The 24,072-nt window shown below is 35.3% G+C and overlaps 1 protein-coding gene across 1 annotated transcript in view; it reads left to right on the top strand.

The window, feature by feature from the left end:
* The window catches only part of LOC140161153 (centrosomal protein of 135 kDa-like), a 57,494-nt gene extending 33,786 nt beyond the window's left edge, over positions 1-23,708 (top strand). The window contains 10 exon segments of the mRNA XM_072184584.1: positions 472-640; positions 1,724-1,834; positions 3,382-3,567; positions 4,332-4,541; positions 5,349-5,551; positions 6,409-6,513; positions 7,015-7,241; positions 10,724-10,754; positions 21,112-21,160; positions 23,237-23,708. Of these exon segments, the coding sequence (XP_072040685.1) occupies positions 472-640; positions 1,724-1,834; positions 3,382-3,567; positions 4,332-4,541; positions 5,349-5,551; positions 6,409-6,513; positions 7,015-7,241; positions 10,724-10,754; positions 21,112-21,160; positions 23,237-23,572 (1,627 nt within the window). The 3' untranslated portion in view covers positions 23,573-23,708.
* The last annotated feature ends 364 nt before the right edge of the window (positions 23,709-24,072 follow it).

Genomic DNA, 24,072 nt, shown 5'->3' with positions numbered 1-24,072 from the left:
AGGAGTTTTAAAGGTGTAGATCCTGAACAAAACATGATACTTGTGCAATGTGCATACTGACGGGCAATGAAATATTGGCATTGCTGACAAATTGCCTGCCGATGATGGCACATGTCAACTCATGCATACTGCAAAATGATGGTAGTTAAAACTGAAAAGCATTGAAACAACCTATAATTTTGAAAACAAATTTGATTTAGGTTTTGGGTTAATGTTGAAATTAGCATTATGATAAGTTAAGGGGTAAGGATTAGTTTTTCAGGGCTAGAGAGCATAATATTTTTTTGCATTCATCTGCTATTGATCAATTAGAAGCAAGATTTTAGTAAGTTTTGAAAGATTTGTTTTGGAAGAAGACAAATGGAACACAATGGCGCATGGTCGAACTGATAATAGAACCAGCCGAGACAGGTAATACCTTGGGAATTGAAAAGAATTATGACAAAAATATCTATGTTGTATGGTTTATAGGAGAGTGAGTGATGAGCTGGGATCTAAAGATAGAGAAGTAAAGAGTTTGCGAAGGCAACTTGATTCCACTAGAGAGGAACTGACAGAGATAACTAGAGATAGAGATGCATGTCTAAGAGAAAACAGGCGACTACAGGAAGACCTTGCTACAATGACAAGAGAAAACCAGGTAAGAGTTAATTGAGACAAGCGCACACTCACAGCTATAGTAAAGATGTATGTCTTGCAGAGCAGGTGTCAAGAGATATCAAGAACAGTTGTGACATGATCTGATTCACTCAGACCAAAGACAAAAATTGAGGTATTACTATTTCTGTAAACTTGTTCAGTACTTATGCTTACTTATTTTGAAATCCTTACATCCTTGGTATATTTGTTTGCAAAGTTACAAACTTTTTCATTTCTTATGTGTTTATTGTATTTTTTTAATCATAACTACTTAAAAGAACCCTTGGTCATGCCTCTGATTACTTCACAATGTGTGAAGTTATAAGTTGCTTAGCAAACAAAAGAAATCTTTCCTTCAAGGAATCAAACAAGATTGAGTGAAACCAGCATATTCACAAATGACAGCTTGCTGTATAATGATGCATTTGATATAGAGGTTGTGCATATGACGTATCATACCATAAATATGGCGGACTACTCAAATGCATTCAACAAAAGCATTGCAATCTACCGTGACAGTTTGTCTCACACACATATGAAAAAATGCACTACGATCAAATAGGTTGATAACAACATTTGATTGAATGGACTGCACTGCGCTATGATTACGGTGAAGAACACCGGTTCAAATCATTTGTTTGGAGCCAATCGATAAAAGCATGCAGGGCCTCTATTATTACATCACCTGTATATGAAGAGCTTATTTCCAAACCATGTTAAGTCCACAACCACATGTTTCTCATTTACTTGTGTGATACAATCACAATTACTTTGACAAGTTTGACATTAGCAACAATGAGTTATACCATCATGTGATCAACAAGCCAATATTTACCATAACAATGGTGCATAACAATATGCAGACAATTGTTCTCATTTAATAATTTTATACCTATAATTAATACCTATAGCATCACAACCCATTGCAATATCGCACAGGTAAATCAGAAACATGTGTTTGTGAACTTAACATGTTTTGGAAATAAGCTCTTCATATGATTGTTGTCCGTTCAATTCTTAAATGTTGAATTTGATATTTTAAAGATACTGAATGTTATGACTTGCTTTGTACATTATACCATAGGCTGTTAACACTGAGTTAGAAGAAGCTATTACAGACAGGGAAACACACAGAGCTCAAATACAGGAATATATTGTAGAGGTATCCAGAATAGAGGATCTCCTAGCTCAGAAGGTAACTGTTTGTAATATTGAGCACATACACATGTATATGGATATGTTTCTAGTTCTTACTGTTGATGTTCACTGAACCCCAACAGAGGACTTTTAAGTTACAACTTTCATTTTCTAACCTTGGACACATTTGTGACCTGCTCATACAAAATGAGCAAAAAGATATAGTCCATTAACATGACAAAATTCAGTAGAAAACAAAAGAAATTCTAGAGGAAATGTTGATTTTGAAGACCAAAGCAAGGAGCCATCCTAACATGTTTTGAAAGCTTTTCAAATTTGGAATATCTTGGAAAGTTATTTTGTCAACTTTTGTGAGAGCAGGTCACATTTGGTTTGTAATGGGTAAATTAGGGACATTTTTATAGTATCCCCTCAATGGATGTAGCCTCAATTGCACTTTTATGTTGTTCCTAGTCAGTGCAGTCCTAAAAGAATGAGAATTGTTGTCTATGTAATGATAAATAAAATGTGTTGTCCATGATTAGGAGCAAACCAAAGTAAATATAAAAGGCCATCTTAGGCCAAAAAAAAAAAAGTTTGTTTCCTGTAGAGCGCGCATTACGATTTTGACGGCTTATTTTATGCATTAGAATTTTTTTTTCACTTACAAAGAAAAACAAAAAAAAAAAGCGGAAAAAATCACAAAAATAATACAAAATACTGGAGTAAACATTTACACATCACACAACAAACGAGTAGTGTAGTGAAAAATTACTGGAGAAAACATCACACATTTTTTTAAATACCTTTTTTAATCTGCAGGGTGAAAGGGGATCATAAATATTCTTGAATATGAAGAAATATGATTTTGTGTGTGTCGGAGAGACCCCCTGTAAATTCCCATTCCAATTTGCAGCAAAAGGTGTATTTTTTAACATGGATTATAAAAAAATAAAAAATAAAAAAACACATTTTGCATTTGACTTTTTTGACCTGCTATAGGAAACAAACATGTTTTTTTTGGCATTACACCCATAACTTTTCTCAAACTTTTCATAGCTTATACCAAATTTATGCAACATTAATTAGATCCTGTTGAAATGAATCTGTAGGTTTATGACCTTTTACAAAAAGTTACAAATAAGATGGATCATATCGTTATGAATTCGGCAGACGGCCGAAGCCGGATTCGTCTTTTGGTAAATTCATTTTACGCATGCATTACTTTTGAATTTGAGAACAAGGGATCAATAAGAGGCGGTATACATGGTTAGCTAACGGTGCATCGCAGATACGGTCAACGACGATAACCGTTAAAAAGTCGATAATGCTGCCCTCTATGGGTTAAGTATTGATCCCTTGTTCTCAAATTCAAAAGTAATGCATGCATAAAATGAATTTACCAAAAGCCGAATCCGGATTAGGCCATCTGCCGAATTCATAACGATATGTTGCAATTTGATGTGGCAGTCTTGTCCATAATCACAGTAAAGCATTGGAAACTGATGGAATATTATAGCTCAGGTCTCAGAGGGGCATTTGATTAATTAAGAGTGTGAATAATGTTGCTATCAACTATAATGGAACTTATGGATTATCTTTTAGGAAAGAGAAAATCGTGACCTGCTAGAAAATTATCGTAGCGCCACCACAGAGGCTCAACGATGGGAAAGCGAAGCTTCACAGAAGAATGGAGAAGTGTCATCGGTGAAACTAGAAGTGATGAGCAAAGAATCAGAATTGAGGAGACTCAGTGAACAAGCTGTCTTACAAGAAAGGGAGATACAACAGGTAGGAAGACTCAGGGTTCAATACAAGGGGGGATCAAACAAGTGAAATAAGTCAGCCATTTTTATTTCACAACCAAGTTGGAACTTTTAGTTGTTGAAACATGCTTTTGGGATCTACACAATTGTAAGTTGGGACATCTTTAGCGAGTGGAGTAGCAAAACAATAATTTTCGCAAGGTTGAACAAGGTATTAGGTGGTGTTCCAACCTGAAATTCATGTGCTTGCTCGATCTATGGGTCATTGTAATGCTCATTTTTGCTTTAGATTCCAAAGTACTGAAGCAATTAAAGCCATATTATAATATTTCTGTAAAAATAGATTAGTATTTATTTTCCATAAAATGTTAACTCTTACTGTCGGGTATGTCCCCTTTTAATTTTGAGCTGAACAAGTGAGGTAAAGCATAGAAAATTGGAATTTTTACTAGCGCCCATGCATGTTACGCCCGCGGTTGTAATACGGTATTGATATTAATCAATATTAACATTTTTGTTCAGTATATACATATCGCAAAGCTTTCTACATCATCATGGTAGTTACTGAATGATCTGTCACCAATCCTGGGCATAGGGTTCCAAACAAGTGGTCTGTGGGGGGTCATGAGGTAACTATAAAATTGCAAGAAGTTGAACATGTGACACAATTTCAACATGGAGTTGCATCTCAAGTGGTATGACTTACAGAACCTGTGCCTTAGAGGCTTTTCATATTTCACTGTTCACTGACAAAATTAATTATCTTAAACATTCCTTTTTCACTTTCAGCATCTTGCCACTCAAAAAGCCTATGAGTTACAGGTCTCTAACCTGACTCGTTCTCTCGCTAATATGGAGGAGAGTATACGTCAGCTGCAAGAAGAGAAGCAATCATTCATGCAAGACTTAGTAACAGTCAGAGAGTTATGTGTCAAATTAGATGCTACAAAGGAATCATTATCAAGGCAGCTGACAGCTAAGAATATAGACCATGAACAGGTGGGTGCTGTACTCGAGACTTGTGTGTAAGGGGATTACCAATGTACTCAAGCATATCTGAATCTTGGGCTATAAAAGTAACCAATGAATCGGACCAAGATTGTTGTATAGTTCTTGCGTATATGTGGACCCTGCTTACTTGGCTTCAAAGCCTTATTAATCACCCCTTAAATTAATCACAGCATCAATTGCCTTCAATGCCCTATAGTGTTGCCTTGGCGCCCTACATTTCTGTCTGTTTTCAAGCCATTGAAAACCATGTAATTGCCTTGGTGCCCTTTTCAAAATATTCAAATTGCCTTGGATTAGCTGCCCTTTCAAATTCTTATTTTGAGGGCTGATATAAATGCATTGCTCATCTAAACATTTTTACTGTGCAGGATTATAATCAGCAGGTAATTGAAATGTGACCTGTCCCAGCAAAATATAATTATATGTGTATTTTTCAATAAAGTGAGATTTATCTATTACTTAAAATGAGACTGAAGGCATGCATTATGAAGTTATGATGAATTTGGCGTCTATTTCTCTTATGGTTTTCCTTATATTCTTTAGCTTAAATTTTAAATTTCTATGAACTGGCAAGTCTGACTTAGATATAGTCTCAAATGCATACATGCAATACCAACTGCAGATCAGACTAACCTTGGCAACATCATGAACCCATTGCAAATCAAACCTAAAATATGTCTTTATTATTGTGACAAACTGTTTTATTACTTTTCTAAGTATCTTTTCTTATTCACTGTACAAAGGATTTGAATTGGTGTACAATATTCAAGTAGTAAATTGTTTTTTACTCCTTAGGTTGAATCAGCTGCAGAAGATATGCGCAAGGAACTGGACATGCTTCGGAACCAGGTATCTACAGAACGCAACTCTGTACGTAATTTAGAGAGTCTGTTGTCAACTAATCGGGAGAAAGAATTCCAATCGCAGCTTGACAATCAAGAACAAAGGTCTGAATTACAACTAGTCAAGGATAGGCTAGCTCTAGCTGATAGCAAAGTGTAAGTTTGACAATTGAATACCTGAGTGGAAGAAGGGCCCAACTCCATCAAAACTGTTTTTGAGATATTAAGAAAAAACTTAATATCTGGAAAAGTTTTATAGACCGAATGTTTTCATCTTCAAGGGACCTTTAATACATGAACATACAACATCACATACATTCGAAATTATATATGATGTTTCCATGGCAACGGTACAGGTCTTAATACGAGCTGGAGTTGGGCCCTTCTTCCACTAATATACTGCAAGTTCCAGTTCCGTAAGCAGATGCTATAAATAGCTACAGATATTTGATAAAATTATCCATTAATTGCACAAGTAGAAGCATGTATATATGTTAGCAAGAAAGTTTATTGTATGTTCATGGATGAACATAATTCCTCTTTAACCCAATATTTGTGGAAGAAGGGCCCAACTCCATGGAGTTTGGCCTTCCATGAAAACCATGATTAAGTGTACATGGAAGACTATTTAGAGAGTGGATTTTGGCTCATCTTTCACACACAAGGAAGTACAGTCTGCTGGCAATAAAATGCTGGGCCTAACTCATTTTTGTAAAAAATTGGAGTTGGGCCCTTCTTCCACTCAGGTATTCAATTATATGTTTGCTTTATATCTGTGTGTGGTTTTGTCAAATAGTTATGTTGGAAGAAGATTGTTTTGCTTGTCATTGATAATTATGCATGCTTTGGCGCTGTTATCTACATAAAATTTCTTTAGAAAAAAAAGTATAGAAAATCAGAATTTTGAAAAAAAAATTAGGGTCATGTATTCAGCAAATGTTACATTATGTCATTTTCTGTGTAAAGAAATTATAAAATTTATTAAAATTTCATTGTCTATTTTCATATTTCAGGCAAAGTCAAAACCGTGAGATCCAAACATTAAGATCAAGAGCAGCCCAACTAGAGTCAGAACAAGAAAGAATTAGACGTCAATTAACAAGTGAAAGGTTTGAAAAGTAAGTACAGTTACCATCATTAACAGTTGTGTTATCTTAATACTAAATTCTACATAGTCCATCAAAGCATGAAGATAACAAAAGTGGCATTCTAATCACTTGTTCCTAAGATCATGCAACCTATCATGAATGCCATCAATTATTATCAATATTTGTTGTCATTTTGTCAAAATTATATATATGTTGTTGGGTTTTTTTTTCCATCAAATAACAGGCATATTTTGAGTCCCTGACCCAATGTGTCATTTATGAGGGATGCAGATTGGGGTCAAAGGGTCACATAATGGGTCAGTTGATAACAGAGTAACAATCACACACATTGCTATGGAGGACGTTCTTTCACTTACCCATCATTTCTGATTGCAAAATTTAAATTCTGGATAGGCTTTTTTTCACTGATGTTTCTTGTAGCAATTAGACAAACACACACATAAACACACATCAAAATTTATATTTGTAAATGTTTATCAAAACTGTACAATGTATTTGGTTTTAATACAGAGAGAGACTATCTCAGGAAATCCGTCGAAGTGCCTTATCACCAACCCCAAACGGTGTCACAACAATTGAAAGGAGCTCCTATTCATCCAGTAGACGATCCACTAGTCCATCCCGTAGACCATCTAGTCCTACAAGACGTACCATGTCACCGGAGAGGCCTCGCTCACCAGAGCGCTCCATCTTGAAGTCATCGTCATCACCATATAGGAAATCCAGTCCTGAAAAAAGTAGGGAGCCTATGCTTGATCTTAATAATAAGCTAGAGAAGTTATTCAGAGGGGTGGGCAGTGAAGAATGGGATACTGGTGGTGTTGTCAAGGAAACGGCTAGAGAAACAAAAGTACCCAAATTACAGTTGAATGGGTTGGGTGAGTTCCTTGGCATGATTATCACTCCAACCATGTGTCATTGCATGAGGACACAGTGGTTCCTTGCAGTATTACTAGTTAGTCTTCTTAAAGTAGGAGGTGAAAGTGTGTTGGTGAGTTGTGTCTTAGCATGTAGACACTTGTAAGGGGTTTCTCCTATCTGTATATTCAACTCTACTTTTATTAGATACCTGGTGATTGGAAAACTATTTCTTAGATTATATTAAATTCAATTCTTGGTGGTATTTTACTAATTTCTTGTGGGTGCTAAGATTCTAACTCTGGTTTCTTTTGGTGATGGCAAGTCTTATCTTCTATGTTGCTTGTAACTCATTTCTTGTAAGGTCAAATTAAAGTGGTTTGTCACAAAGAAAATTAGGAAATAATTTGTGTATGTTAGTTGCATCTAACTTTTTGAAAAACTTTTAATTTAAAACAATTTTCACCATTGGAAACATAAAAGATGGCTGTGGTCTGCCTTCTTCAATATAAATTTGTGAGATTCCTTCACTCTGTCTTGTGATTTGAATGTCTGAATAACATAAGACGGTGTAAAATTAAAGAGGGTAGGACTCAAATCACACATTTTGTATCTATGATTTAGTTTGTATGGCATATGTGTAATGGGTTCCCATCAAATTACAAAAATTGTTTTAAAAAACCACAATGCATTCAGCATAAGATTTTGAACATCACTGGAGCTTTAAGACAAACCTTTCATTGTTTATTTGGCCTAATTGAATAGAGGATATGTGATGAGTGTGTCAGTCAATGAATGAAAAGTGACATAAGTCTTAATACCAGACTCTTACTTTCTCTCATTTTGAAAGATCATGCTGGAGTAAGTGAAGCAAAGGTTCATGAATTTGGTATTGGCACCAATTCCTAATATCACAGTGTAAATACTGACTATAGGTGCCAAAAAGACATTTCTACTGGGTGCATTTGCAGGGTGTAATAAATAATGCACCAAATAATGTCTAAACAAATGAATTCCATATACTGTAGAATTCCATCCACAAACATATATGCCTCTATATGAGGTAATGAGAGAGACACCCTTCACAAAAACATTATTTTCAGTTAGAGCAACTATATTTACTGATACAGGCAGCTGTGCAAACATGTATTATTGTAAGACCAATCTACATGTATTAGATTGTTTTTGTGTAGGGGGTCTGCCTTTCAATTAGAGGCATACATTGTATGCTTGTAGGTGGAATTTTACAGTATTTTAATGATGTGGTTAAGAGGAAATTTATATTTACAAAGATCTTTGGATTATATAGATTCAATCCTATACACCACATTAATACTGTATTTCTCCCTTACAGCCAGATGGGTTGAGATGGCTCAGATATGTTCATGAAAATGGCTATTGAAACTTCTAATTTAATATCTCATTTGCAATAATTGAGGATGCTTGGTTTACTAAAACAATTTAATAGTCATGCCATATGGTCTAATCATGCACTTTTGAGGAAAAACATGTCATTTGGCACAGATGTCGTAGAGTTTGATATGCTGAATATGTAGCCAAGTGAAATGTTTCAATTTGAGCTGAGATATTTGGATTGAAAATACACTTTGTCATTTTTCCCATTTTCTTTTACCCAAAAATATCAATTTCGAAATGGCTATTATAACTTGAAAAGTAAATTGAGTCAAACTTTATATTGTCCATATAGAACATGTGGCTATTCAATAAAGATGCATTGCTCTATCTAAATATCATATTTGGGGTAATAATATTATATTTGTGACTTTTATCAAAAAAGGGATTTTACATGGGATTTCTTTCAAAAATTCAGATATTTAATATATATATATTTTACTTTTGATAGGGATATTTGCATCAAAAAATTCAATTTTAACATGTCTCTGAGACCAACAGGTTTTGAACTATGACCTCTTATATTTGGCAATTTCCCTCATTCCAGAATTGTTCAGCACATCAGACTCTATGTTTGTGCCAAATTCTATGTGTTTTCTTTCATTTCACCAGATAAAAGGACAATAATTCCATTAACCCTAACCGCCTAGGGGCTTTTCGGCGACGGGAAGGGAAAGAAGGAAGGAATAAAGAGAGAAAAGAAGGAAAGAAGTTGATTGCTCTGGGTGGGATTCGAACTCGAGACCCCTCGCATGCCAAGCACACGGTCGGCGACACCTTGCCACGGGTCTTGGGCTTAGCTGGCCAGCGAAACCATGCCTATATATCACTTAGGGCGATTGCGTCATCACACCACGTGGGATGCATGCACGAACAGCGCAAATATCAAGTAGTATTTTGTAGTATACGGTACGGTTAGGGTTAAGGAAGCATATATTGAGTTTCGATAGTGGTAACCTAACCCTAACCGCCTAGGGGCTTTTCGGTGACGGGAAGGGAAAGAAGGAAGGAATAAAGAGAGAAAAGAAGGAAAGAAGTTGTTTGCTCTGGGTGGGATTCGAACCCGAGACCCCTCGCATGCCAAGCACACGGTCGGCGACACCTTGCCACGGGTCTTGGGCTTCGCTGGCCAGCGAAACCGTGCCTATATATCACTTAGGGCGATTGCGTCATCACACCACGTGGGATGCATGCACGAACAGCGCAAATATCAAGTAGTATTTTGTAGTATACGGTACGGTTAGGGTTAAGGAAGCATATATTGAGTTTCGATAGTGGTAACCTAACCCTAACCGCCTAGGGGCTTTTCGGTGACGGGAAGGGAAAGAAGGAAGGAATAAAGAGAGAAAAGAAGGAAAGAAGTTGTTTGCTCTGGGTGGGATTCGAACCCGAGACCCCTCGCATGCCAAGCACACGGTCGGCGACACCTTGCCACGGGTCTTGGGCTTCGCTGGCCAGCGAAACCGTGCCTATATATCACTTAGGGCGATTGCGTCATCACACCACGTGGGATGCATGCACGAACAGCGCATATATCATGTAGTATTTTGTAGTATACGGTACGGTTAGGGTTAAGGAAACATTTTTTAAATGGTTAATTAGGAAAGCTTGCAAATTTTTAAGATGGGGATTAAGGTCATTGAATAGATTAGCCAGCAACATTGCATAATTATCCTTTTGGGAGTAAAGGATAATAGTATGGCAAGGTTAATGTTTATTGAATATACATCATCATAGCTCAAAACCACACAAACACAATTAAGTAAACCATAAAGTAACAGCTGTGATGAAGTGCATTTGAATTCAAATACAAATGGTCACTTAGGGAGGGAGGGTAATCAATGCTACATTAATGGAATGTAACACTTGCAATTGTTTTCAGTATTCTATAAACAATACTAAATTCTTTTTATATTATGTATATTTGTCACTTTCTTTTACATGCAAGGATCCTGTTCATATACATGTAACAAATCAAGGTATCATAAATTGGTTGGATGTTACATATGGTCATTTTCACGGTAAAGGGTGTAACTTTGGATTTTTAACATTTTAATCCGTAGTGTTCTAATAAAGCCACAGAATTCCATGATTTTTGGCCACATAAGTCATCTAGTTAGCAGCTACCTTGGGTAGCATAATCAGCTTTGGGAGTTACTGCGTTCAGTTTTAGCAGGCTTAAATGTACTTATTATTGCCATTTTGAAAAACTATAAAAAACAGTAACATTTTGTAAAACCCTGTGTTTTCTTCAGTTAGTTCATGGATAATTTTTCTTATCCTGAAAGTACAGTCATATGTTCAGTAAACACTGCCACATTAGATTTAATTGTGAACAGCCCTGTATTTTTGAGAACCGGACTTCAATATTTGTCGTTTCGGAGGCTTCATTTTCCGTTAACAATTGTTAACAAACTTAATGGGTGTAGCTTTGGTTCATAATTCTTGGTTATTTCTTCACTTCTTCTTGATTCATAACAGTTGTTATCTTAACTTGAAATGGGCAACAAAAATTAGTCGATTTGCAAGCTTTTAAAATTTTTATAAAATCTTGACTTCAAAGAGCCGTTTTTCCGTTAACTTTTTTGAAGCCTCCGAAACAAACTGTTCAGCAAGCTTGTGCAAATATAAATAAAAGAGCTCATCCAATCTATTTATCAAAATGTAGCAAAGTAGATCCTCAAGTCACATCAGGGGTCGAAATAAGCGATAGCCCGATAGCCATGGCTATTAGGTTTTCTGTCGGGCTATTGGGTTTTATCTCCATGTAGCCCGTCGGGCTACAGGGGTTTTCATGCGTGCAGAAAAATGAAAACAGAAAAATAAAAGCTTCGATCTCCAATATTTACGGCCTGTCCAGAAATTATGTAACATAAATGCAATGTAACATTAATGTTGAAGTGAAGTCACCGTAGCATTGTAACATAATTTAAAAATAGAAATAAAATACACTCCGCCGGCATAATTACACAGATTGCGATATTGTCTAGAACCACTGCTGATAAGTTATTGCAGTGCTGAATGATGACACGTACATGAGTTGGAAAATTTTCTAATTCTAGGGATCGGAAAGAAATGCTTTGTGGGTGGTGTGTAGAGATATGCCATCGGTGAAATACGACACAATGATCGGCCGTAGAAGAAAAAAAATGACAAAAAGTTGCCCTTGAATTATGTTTTATAGTCATCATACTCCAGTAATTCAATAATATCATAATATTTGGCCTAAACTTGAACTCATTTGCAATGAAATGTCATTTTTTATTGAGTAAAGCGTGGGTTCCACGTGGTGCCAATGGTGTTGAATTCTGCACTTTGCCGACGGTTGAACTGTATTTTGTGGAATTTTTCGATCTTTTATGGCATAAAGCAACACTTTTATAGTAAGTAAACTGCTTGGGAACTTTCTTAAAAACCGAGGTTGTTGGTTACAGGCGAGAATCGTATGCGTGAAAAGCGAGATCACATTTTTGCCGGGCTTTAACTATTTATACCATGAATCTATACCGGTAACACATCATTGTAACCAAAATCACAAAATCTGATACCAATATATAATTAAAACGGTACATTCAATACTTGACAGATTAGAGAACCCTTCATTTTAGGATTTGAGCGCATATTTTTAACACTTTCAGGTTTTAAAACCTAGTGCTACCCCTGATTATGGGGGTAAGGGTTACTCACTAATAACTGAATATTTGAACAAACGATTGGTTTGAATTGTGCGAAAATAATGTCTTTTTTCATGGCTATTGAATTTCCTTCAGGGCTATCAGAAAAAATGGCTAGATAGCCCGGATGGCTATCAGGAAATGGTCCCTTATTTCTACCCCTGTCACATGTTTTTAAATCGTGGAGATATATATCACCGTTTGAAAATGGGACCCAATACAAACTTTCCGTTAACAATTGAAGCCTCCGAAACAAATGAAGCCTCCGAAACAACAATAAGATTAATTATCATCTATGCATATCTAAATTGGTGTGTTTCATACTGATATCTGCATTGTAATTATTACTTGATATGTGCAGAATGTCATAAATTAAAAAAAAATTTGACATTATGGTTAATGTTTGAAAAATACACTGATATCCAAAAAAGCCTGTTTCGGAGGCTTCACATGCAAAAAACACCATACTTAACAAATGGGTGAAAAAATTAACATGTGATAAATCTACAATATCTGCCGCATAGAATCATTGATTCAATATACACAAGAAAATAACAGCTTAGATGATCCCAACACTGTTGTTTTCAAAAAAACTACTTCTGCAATGTTTAACAATTGTTAACATGAAGCCTCCGAAACAAAAAAAATGACTTGCTGTGATAATTTAATTTTTGTCACAACTGAAATTCAATACTTAGAAGCAAAGCATGAAAATTGGTAATTGTGATATTTTTTACCTATTTTTGCTGAACCATGAAATGGTATCAGCCTATAGGAGTGAATGTTACTTACTAGCTTACTTACTAGCTTACTTACTAACTGACTAACCATTTGGTCTAAAATGGACATATCTCTAAATGCCACGAAGGTATGACCCCATGAGTGGTGTCATATGATAGAGGAAAACATAAAGAATATAATAAAAATATTTCCAAACGTCGAAGGTCATCCAGGGGTCACAGGGGTCAAATTACTAGCTTACTAACTGACTAACCATTTGGTCTGAAATGGACATATCTCTAAATGCCACGAAGGTATGACCCCATGAGTGGTGTCATATGAAAGAGGAAAACATAAAGAATATAATAAAAATATTTCCAAACGTCAAAGGTCATCCAGGGGTCACAGGGGTCAAAGAAGGTCATTTTAACTGAAAATGGTCCGATTGAGCTTAAATTTAAATGCAATGATCCTTATGACATTCTAAACATTTTAAAAACATTTTAAGATTCATTTAAGTTCATTAAGGGGTCATAAAGGGGTCAAAGGTCAAGTTTTCCAAAATGCTCCGATTGAGCTGAAATTTAACGCAATGATCCTTATGACATTCTCAACATGTTGAAAATATTTCAAAATTCATTGAAGGTCATTAAGGGGCAATAAAGGGGTCAAAGGTCAAGTTTTCAAAATGCTTCAATTCAGCTAAAATTTAAATGCAATGACCCTTATGACATTCTTAACCTGTTTTAAATATTTTAAAATTCATTTAAGGTCATTAAGGGGGTCATACAGAGGTCAAAAGTCAAGTTTTCAAAATGCCAGCTTCTCACGATCAGGGTATATTAAAACGGCAATTAATGAAACAGTCTTATTAAAATTAATACTATCCTGCACAGTATTGCTGCTTGATCAGATCGTCACAGTCATCCGCCTATCTTACTTACCTCGTGCCCTTGCAAAGGCACAGTTGCTCTAGTTTATTTTTTATTCTTTACTCTTCCTCTTTCATTAACACCACGCGAGTGGTCATACCTTCGTAGCATTTCGAGATTATGTCCATTACAGACTCAGAGTGACAGTGGTATAGGCCTACCACAATATACTGCCGAAGCCACATGGTTCAGCTATGGTGCGGTTATCGCTCTAGTTTTATGTCAACTTGTAGTGGTTAGCCAAATATTTTACTTTTATGATCACCTGTGTTGTTAACTGAAGCCTCCGAAACACAAATTGCTTGAATTGCCAATTCTAAAAATAACTCCAATTTCTGTGAAACTTGGCTGGGAGGTTCCTTTCATCAAGTAGTATTTGTACATGAAGTTAGACATTCAAATTATTTTAGGAACCCAATTAAAACTTAAAAAATATGTTTAAGGTTTGGAAATTTCCATTGTAAATGACACTTGATGTTAAAAATTTTCAAAACTGCAATTACAAACATAGCAAAACATGGTATAAAATTTAACTTATATCTGTTGACTTACTTTGGAATGGGATTTCACATGTATTCCAGCTTTCATGTCATAATTTTCTGAGGTTATGTAAAATACATTTTTTCTTAGATTTTAACCAAAATGTTATGGAAATGTCAAATTTTTATTAGAAATCAAAAGGTTTAAGCCTTGAAACATTATTTTACTGGAATTTAAGTTGCTTCTATGCATGATTTCAGTAAACAGAAACATATTTAAGTGGTTTGAAATTTTGACCCAAAAAATCAAAAGTTACACCCTTTACTGTGAAAATGACCATATATGTTGTCATCGATTTTTGCTATCTTGGCATTAAATCTATTGCAATAACTATTATGGATTGAATACATGCGGGGTATAGCACTCGCTTACATACACAGGTTATGTTCAGCAGCCAAGTCCTTTTTGTTGTGTACATCTCTCATGCTATGTTTAGACCCTATGTTTTGGTTTTTATAATTTTTATAAAGTTTAAGCATGCCTCATTTCTTTTAAGACCCTCTTTTTCCAGATTTTTTTTCACTCTCATCAGCTCATGTAGACACTCATTACCTTGATATACCTTTGTTCAAAATATTTTCAAAATACCAACATTTTGTTTCATTCCAAATTAAATATGTTCTTTAAGATCTAAAGTCAACCCCACATGACTTAATTCAAAATGTGTTCCTGATGACCATTACATCTTTACTTTAAAATATCATCACCACACACCCACCAAAATAAAAATCAAATGACCAAGTTGGGATTGAGCAAGCAAAGAGATAAGTCTAGGTGAGTCTGGACTCTTGTGTAGCAATGGAGAATCCACCTTAGTGGATTGTCACACACAGGAACCAAAATTATTCCAGCATAGATCTTAAAATGAATAATCATTGATATCTTATGCGTGCATGAGAATGATCATCCATGGAAAAACCTGAAAAGTTTAAAAAAGCCTGAAAAAGCATGTGAAATGAGGCTAAAAAGGCCAAAAATGGCTGAAATTAAAAGAAAGTGAGGAAATTTGGACAACAAAAAAGCAGGAAATCCTGCAAACGCAGGAAAATTCTCATGCCTGCTTATGTGTACAGCATTGAACATTTGCACATGTGTTGCTTATGTACATTCACATGTAGGGATATTATACAAATTAGCATACACAAAGGAATGGAAGTTTGCAAATAGGTAATGGGGGACATGTCTGGAAAAATGTTTAATCCTTCCAGGGAAATTTCAGCATTTGGAGGGAAATTTTGACAATCACTAACATTTTGGTGGGAATTGTGACTAATCGTCCCAGGAAATGCATATTTTTTTCTAGGCCTGATAGTGGAGTAAGGACTCTTCTATAGTGTAATCTCTTTGAATGCTGATGGGGGAGTGTGGACTCTCCAGGTGTAACCTCTTTGATTGCAACAGATAGCAATTATATGGCTGGCTAGTATATATTGAAACAACCATTAGCTTTATAGCTGACATAGCACATAATGCCTTATCAATGTAACATCATGTTGGCAGCAGCTTATACTGGTTTTTTTTATTGGTGTACGCATTTAATGTGCTTTAGTATATATGTATAATTTTACTTATTGGTATTGTATTTCAATCTACCCCTTCTTGACAAAACTGTGTTGAATAAATATTGTGTTTTGGTGTTGTAAATTAAGAACCCCCCTATCCTGAATTTGACATACATTTTGGCAACATTTTCTCAAGTCCCAGTTGAGTTTCTCAACTCCCCCTGTGCACCCCCAGGATGGGTCATGCAGTGCTAACAAAAATACTTGATCAGATACTCTTACTATGTATGATTTTAACATACATTTTGGCACAATTTTCTCAATTCTGAGTGGGGACACCATTTTGGTCACCCCCTCCCATGGTCACACCCAGGGCAGGTGATTCAGCCATACTTGATAAGATGCTGTTAAAATAGATGACCTTGACATACATTTTGAGAAAAATTCTCAACTCCAAGGGGCCCCTCCCTCTCCTTCCCTCCCCTCCTCTCCCCTCCCCTCCCCCTCCTCTCTCCTCCCCTCCCTCCCCTCTCCCCTTCTGTCTCCCTCTCCTATCCCCTATCCCTTCCCTCCCCTTCCTTCTCCCCTCTGGACAGGTTATGCAGCTTCACAGAAAACTCCAAGAGGCCCCTCCCTCCCTCCCTCCCCTCCCTCCCTCCCTCCTCTCCCCTCTTCCCTCTCCCCTCCTGTCTTCCTCTCCCCTCTCCTATCTTCCTTTCTTCTTCCCCTTCCCTTCCTTCTCCCCCTCTGAACAGGTTATGCAGCTTCACAGAAAACTTTACCAAAAATCTTCCCCAAGGACTTTGTTTATAATATGATATCATCAAACTATTGGTTTATTCCCTTAAATGACTTGTATCTCAAAAAATCAAAACCATGTAACTTCATTTGTTGGTCTTTTAATATTAATTTAGTCATAACCGTAGAAACGTGCATACAAAACACTGTTTTGTCAATTTTGCCAATCATTAGTGCTAAAATTTCAAAATAGCATTTTTTGTCATATGTTTAACATGTTTAAATATTTCACGTAAAACTCTATGGCAGATCATAATTACGATTATTCAAAACTGGCTCTGTTGCTCTACAAACAACAAATTTGGCTGATTCTAAGTAGGTGAAAGTTGGGACTTGTGTAATTTTAAAAAAATTTTAAAAATTTACAAATATGCAAGTAAGTTTTAAAACAAATAACCAATTTCATTTTAAAAGACTATATTATTTATGGCTTGCAATAAAAAGAAAAAATGAAAAATTAATTATATACAACTAATATAATAACTAATAGAAAATATTTACAACTTTATGGTTGGCAATATACTGAAGCTTGCATAGGGTATATTATTTTACTGGAAGTGTTTAAGTGTATTTTATGTGGTTGATGTAGACACACATATAATAACATTTGGTGCTGTTGTTCAGGCTTAATGATAATAAATGCAATAAATCCCGGGAATCCATTATGGAGCAGCTGCTGTGCTGTCAATATCTCACTCGTAAATAAATATCATGACCGTATGGGCAATATCTAAACTCAAAATATAAAGAAAACTGTTAAATATTTAGAAATGTTTGGTGCCAGCCTGACACAAGGCTTTATGATTTGGGTTTTAATATTTTGAGTTCAGTTTTTGTACATGAAAAGTTATGAAACAAGTTTTAAAGTGTTTGGTATGACCTTTGATCAACAAAGAGAGGCATAAAAGTTAAAAAAAAAAAATCAGTTTGATGTCAAACTTGTTTAGTGTAAACTTGCAACGGTAGTTCTTATACGCTCAATTTAAAATGAACAATGACAATAGTCACAGGTGTCAAGGTCATGCACAATTTCCAATTGATCTGAACTGTGTTATTCATATTGAGTATTTATTCAGGTTATATTGGTAGAAATAGCACAATTTCCTTGTTTATTTAAGAATCAAAATCTGTTGGATAGGAGTTTCTTTGTGACATGTATATAGCTATCGTTGTGTGTGTGTTTTTGGTATCTTACAGTGATTTGTTTTTTATTTTTTGCTTTAGTCTTATTGGCAAAGCCCACTGATTTTATTTAAATGTTGTAAAACTCACACTCTGCCACATTTTTTTTTAATTAGGCACTTTGCTTTTTCTGTTTGATTTTTTTTTCAGCAAAACTCAAATCTTATGGACAAATTAACACAAAATAGGCCTACATGTTTTCTGCGCTACTTTTTTTGTAAAAAATAGGTCTTCTTCAGTGGCTATACCACAGTCCCTCCAGTTACCAGTTGTGAGAGTATTCACAACTTATAGTCTTCTTCAGTGATATTTAAATTTTCATATTATCAAAGCACACTTATTATATTACGTTTTTCAGCAATTATATGCCAAATGTTATTTCTGTGAATTTTTTTCTGTGCAGTTCTGTTGATTTTGCCACTTTTTGTGCAATACCTTGTGAAATTTGCTGGATTTTTTGTGTATGTTACCATTTTTCTCACACAGTTTGATATTTTCATAAATATTACCATTGAAATAGTATTCATATACTTTGTACAATGCATGTTTTCTACAATAATGTCCATTGATCTAATTGATCGTAACAAGCTGTTACCAATGTATTAGTTCCCTTGTGGGGTGCTTTAGTTAGGAGAAGATTGAGATGCACCTAGCCCAGAGGGTGCAACACACTCGCCAATTGACAAGTTCACTTTTCAAAGTGAAAATGTTAAATTCTACTCAAGAAGGTCCAAATTAGTGAGAAAAAATAACATTGTGACTCATTTTTGCATGCTGATTGCTGACCCGATCAAAATAGCCAATGAAAGGCAATTTAAGGGGGTTTAGTCCACTTTTTTGTATCTATAACAAACTGATATATCTGTTTCACCACTGGTACTAGGAGACCCAACCAAAATCCAAGAACCTTGCTTTTGTGGCATTTGTTTCTATTATTTTGCTCTATATGCTCTCTCTCTCAGATTCCTCATTCTTTCTTATCTATATAAAGGGCAATTTCAAGTGCATCATTCTGCAAAGGGAACTTTGCATATACAATGTAGGACATTAGGGTGGTTTGGAAAAATTCTCCTATCTTAATCATTCATTTACCAAAAATAATATCCATTATGCTATTCACCTACATGTTTGGCTACTGCATTAAAAAGAAATTCATATGCAAACGTTGCGTTGCAGAATTATGCACTTGGAATTGCCCACAACTTAATGCAAGAGTGTTCAATCCAAAATCTTTATTAACTTATTCATCTAATAAGCATGTTACCGTATTTACCTTATAATTTCCTGGACGCTTAAGTTTGTCACTTTGAGGGTAGGGCTTATTAAAATTTAAAAAATGCAAGTAAAATTTTGGAATTTACATAATCAATACAAACACAGTACATCTAATCATTGGAATCAATGCAGGAAACTTAAGATGGTAAATTTATTTTGATATTTGATACAATTTAGGTGTACAGCTGCATTGTATTTGCAGTTGTCACTTGATTAGATGGGCATTTATTAGGGTATGGGGCTAATTAGGCCAAATAAGAAAGATTGATAACACAACAAAGGGTGCTTTTTCTGATACGAGTATTATTATCCATGGTTACTTTTTGTCCCCCACATATATGTGGGGCTTATGTTATCATCCAGATGGTTGTTTGTTCCCTTGCCTGTTTGTTTGTTTGTTTGTTTCTTTCTTTGTATCTTTGTTTGTTTGTTTGTCCGGGCGGAAGCAAATTCATTAATCCACTCTGCAGCTCAAACGCCATGGCCGATCAACTTCAAACTTGGTACAGGGATAGGGTATGGTGGCCTCATGTGCTGTATAGTTTTGTGTCGCATTATTTGCATATTTATGAATATTAATGAGCTCATTAGCATATTTTGCCTACATTGTCATTAATCCACTCTGCAGCACAAACGCAATCACCGATGAATTTCAAACTTGGTACGGTGATAGTCTATGGTAGCCTCATGTGCTGTATACTTTTGTGTCATGTTATTTGCATATTTATGAATATTAATGAGCTCATTTGCATATTTTGCCGTCATTTCCATTAATCCCACTCTCCAGCTTAAACGCAATCACCGATCAACTTCAAACTTGGTATTATGATAGTATAGGGTGGCCTCATGTGGTGTATAGTTATGTGGGGGCCACCTTAATTACGAACCGCGTAATTCTAGTTTAAACTTAAGTAAAACTTCAAAATCCCTTCCAATTATAAAACTTCAAAATCCCTTCCAATTCTTTTGCTCAATTCCATAAACTAAGGGAATTTAACCAACAGATCAATCAAGTATAAATAATTGTTACATTAGGGAACTGAAAGAAAAGGTGTTTTAACACCTTAGGGAACTGACGGAAAAGAAGGTGTTTTAAAATGATATGATATGATATGATATGTTAAGAAGGTGTTTTAAAATGATATGTTAATATTTCTCGAATGAGATTTTTTTCCGTAAAATGAGCGGAAAGTCACCAGGAAAAGAAATGTGGTTAATTGAGCATCCAAGAAAACAATAAAAAACAAAAGATATTTTCATGGAAATATGGAATTTTGAACACTTACTGAGCAGGCAACCCTAGCAAGTTAAATATCATTTTAAAGATTATGATCCAGATATTATGAATCTGGACATAACACAATTGTAATAATTTTAACTTACCGCTCATATTTTCATGGGAACAGGTCTCAATTAAAAAACCATCAGTGTTATTTATTATAACCCACTGCCACTTGCACTTACAATCCAGGTGAGGAGAGAGGAACCAGCTTTATTATAAACAAACCAATTTCATTTTAAATAGGGCAACTCAAGAGCTTCATCAATCTTTTGTTTTTCCCCAAACAAAATCCTGATTTCCCATTGCATGATACCTACCAGTTCGATGTTTTGTAATCATATCTTAGTTTGTTAATTTCATTGGTATGATGATGTGTGAATCTGTCAATTGTTGGTACCATAGTAACCCTCCTCTTCTGATATGTTTTACAGGGTGATGATGCATGGAAAGATAGGACACCACAATACATCTAAATCCTTGGTAGGTATTTTTTAGGAATATTTCATGAGTGATCCAGTACATGTAAAATCTTATTACAGTGCAGTGATCAATATCTAAAAATGGCAAACCTAAAACTGGGTCATTTGGTGCTTGGTGAGAGAGTTGAAAAATGGGTCACTGTGGGTAAGCAATGCTTAAGCATCCCATATTCAACTTTAAAAGTTTCGGTAAGATTATTATTATGTACGACAAAGAAGGTTTGCAATTTTTGAGTCACCTTCTAGCATTTCTCCTCATACGATACTCAATGTTGCTCATGCTATCTTTTTTTTGATGGATACATTTCAAATATTTTGTGAGGTAAATTAGAGCAAGTGGTTGTTGCAAAATATACTAATTTAAAGATGTAACCAAAAAGATTACCTGCTTGTTAACATTTTACAGATATTTTTGGTAAATGTTACATTTGACTGAAAATCATTGGCCATTGAAAATTTAATATAAGCAAAACCAAATATTGAATTAATAGACCAGATGTGTGAGGGAATGCATGAAATCAATCATTCAATATAAAATGTTATAAAAAATTACAGCACATATTGAATTTGAGTCACAGGACCAGATGTGTGAGTGAAATTTCATTTGTTTTCATGAAATCCATCCCTATTTAATTCATGCAAACTGTCATATTTGTACACCAGGTTATAAGTTTTAATACTACCAGGAAGATTTGAATCCTTCTCTCGTATCATATGATTTGGTCAAGCAAAATGAATAGCCCAATGGCATAAACCTCTAATTTCTGAGATTCAAACATGTTCACCAATGTAAAACAAGGTGTGGGTAACTGTATATCACAATGTATTATTGATTTTCAAGACATCAATTTTGTTACTAGATTGCACTATTGTCAGTCTACTCTGAAGTACAAAGTACCGACGTGGATGCACACATTGTGCTGACTTTGAAGGCACGCATACATGCAGCAGAGACGCAGCACTACGCGCTGTTAACGCGTTGTATACTCGCGCGTTGTCACTTTGTACTTCAGAGTGGACAAACTGTACATATACTTGTTTTGTTATTTCATACATTACTTTGATCAACTTATAAATGGCAAAAATTATTGCATTTTGTTACTTTGTGCATCAATTTCTACCTTACACTTGCATAACTTTACATAAGTTCACATATAAATGACAAAAATTATTTGGTTTTTATAAGTTAAACAAAGTATAAAAAGATTTTTTGTACAGTTAAGTTGTGTATAGACAAATATCATATTTAATAATAATTTCTAAATACACTGAAAATATCTGGTGCAGCAATCATAATGTGCATTGATGCGATTAATGACTGCACCTGTTTTCAATATGTGTGATTTATTATTCATACTTGTTGAAGCATTGATTTAATTGAAAGCCGATATTGTTATAATTTACTTTGATACCTAGTATTTTACATACAGCTTCCTGTATGAATTGATATGAGGGTAGATATTGCAATGTAATTAATCATAATGAGCAGGCTGAGAGTTGCTCTTTTCTGATTACCTATGTTTCTGTCTCAACCCCATTGGGGAATTAGTCTTCTCTAGATTTGGGCTTTGTCTCCTATCCTGGTTCTTCCCCCTCCCAGTCAGAACAAAAAATAAATCAATAAAAATCCTGATTTTTAGGCAAAAAACATCAAATTTTGGGCATTTCCCGCCCGACAGATTTCACTTTAAGATTATATATTATCATATCAGAGCCGCTCGCAGCTCACTTGCACCCTCTGTGATCTATATACAAAAACATTGCAACTCACACAATTTTGTTATTTTCTCTCTCTCTTTAGGAACTTCTACATTTCTTAGTGATTTTTTCTTCTCCCCTTTTTGATTATGGGTTTTTCCAGTTTTTTAGTTGCTCACACCCATTAATCATTGAAAATATTTGTAAAGTTTGGTCCTATTGCTTGGAAGAGATAATAGGGGAAACCAAATTATTTTACTTCAAATATCGGCACTTTAATTGGAAAGTGGATTATGAATTTCGCACTGTATTATTCACAGAAACAAAATGTCCGATACTTTGTTACAGGTATGTTGACTTGTTTGTGTTACCTTTGCAGAGAGAACTTCAGCTGCGTCTTCAACGCAGGCTTGCAGACTGTCACTGTCGACTTCTGGAAGAGCTTGGGGCTCCCAAGTGTATGTATGACTGTCCTTATTGTGCTGAAGCCTGGCTAAATATGCCATTGCCAAATAGAGTTTCCAGTGGGCAAGAGATATCCATGGAAGATGAAATGGACCAATCACAAGCTGAGGATGTTGCCAGGCAACATAATGTTTACGTAGAAAGAAATCCAGAAATTGATGTCTTTAGAGGTAGACAAAGAGGACGCTCAACACGAGTCTTAACAACTCGCAAAAAGACAATCCGAAGTAAAAGTGCCTCTAATACATGAAAACCTTGAATTTTTGAATGCAATAGAACATATGCACCACAGGCCAGTCTTTGTGTATTCCTTTTTGTACTTTGTATATTTGTGCAACCGATTTGATATCCCTGTTTTATAACAAGGTGCAGTAATAACAAGCCAGTATTAAGGTGGAATCCCCCCGGTTTGGGTGATCTGGAATCAAAAGCTTGTATAGGTAAACTTAGTGAATGAAACTTCCCATAACTAGGTGGCATGTATACCTTGAATGTATACCTTCAAATCCAATACTCAGATCGTTGGTCATATCACCCGTTGCCATGGTAACGGCCGCCATATTGGATTTGGTGAATTTCAAAGGTAGAGGCCTTTGGTACATGATATCTCAAAAAGTATTTTAGCAATAGAAATGAAATTTTGGGAATGTGTTCTTCATAGGCAGGACTTGAATCTGAACTAGAATTATGATAATCATGTGATGTCTTGGGGGTCTACCGGGAGGTCAAAGGTCAAATTCAAAATTTAAT

Source organism: Amphiura filiformis, chromosome 9 (genome assembly GCF_039555335.1).
Source record: "Amphiura filiformis chromosome 9, Afil_fr2py, whole genome shotgun sequence".
NCBI lineage: Eukaryota > Metazoa > Echinodermata > Ophiuroidea > Amphilepidida > Amphiuridae > Amphiura > Amphiura filiformis.
The sequence above is the reverse complement of the archived record's forward strand: the minus strand, read 5'-3'. Positions and strand labels throughout refer to the sequence as shown.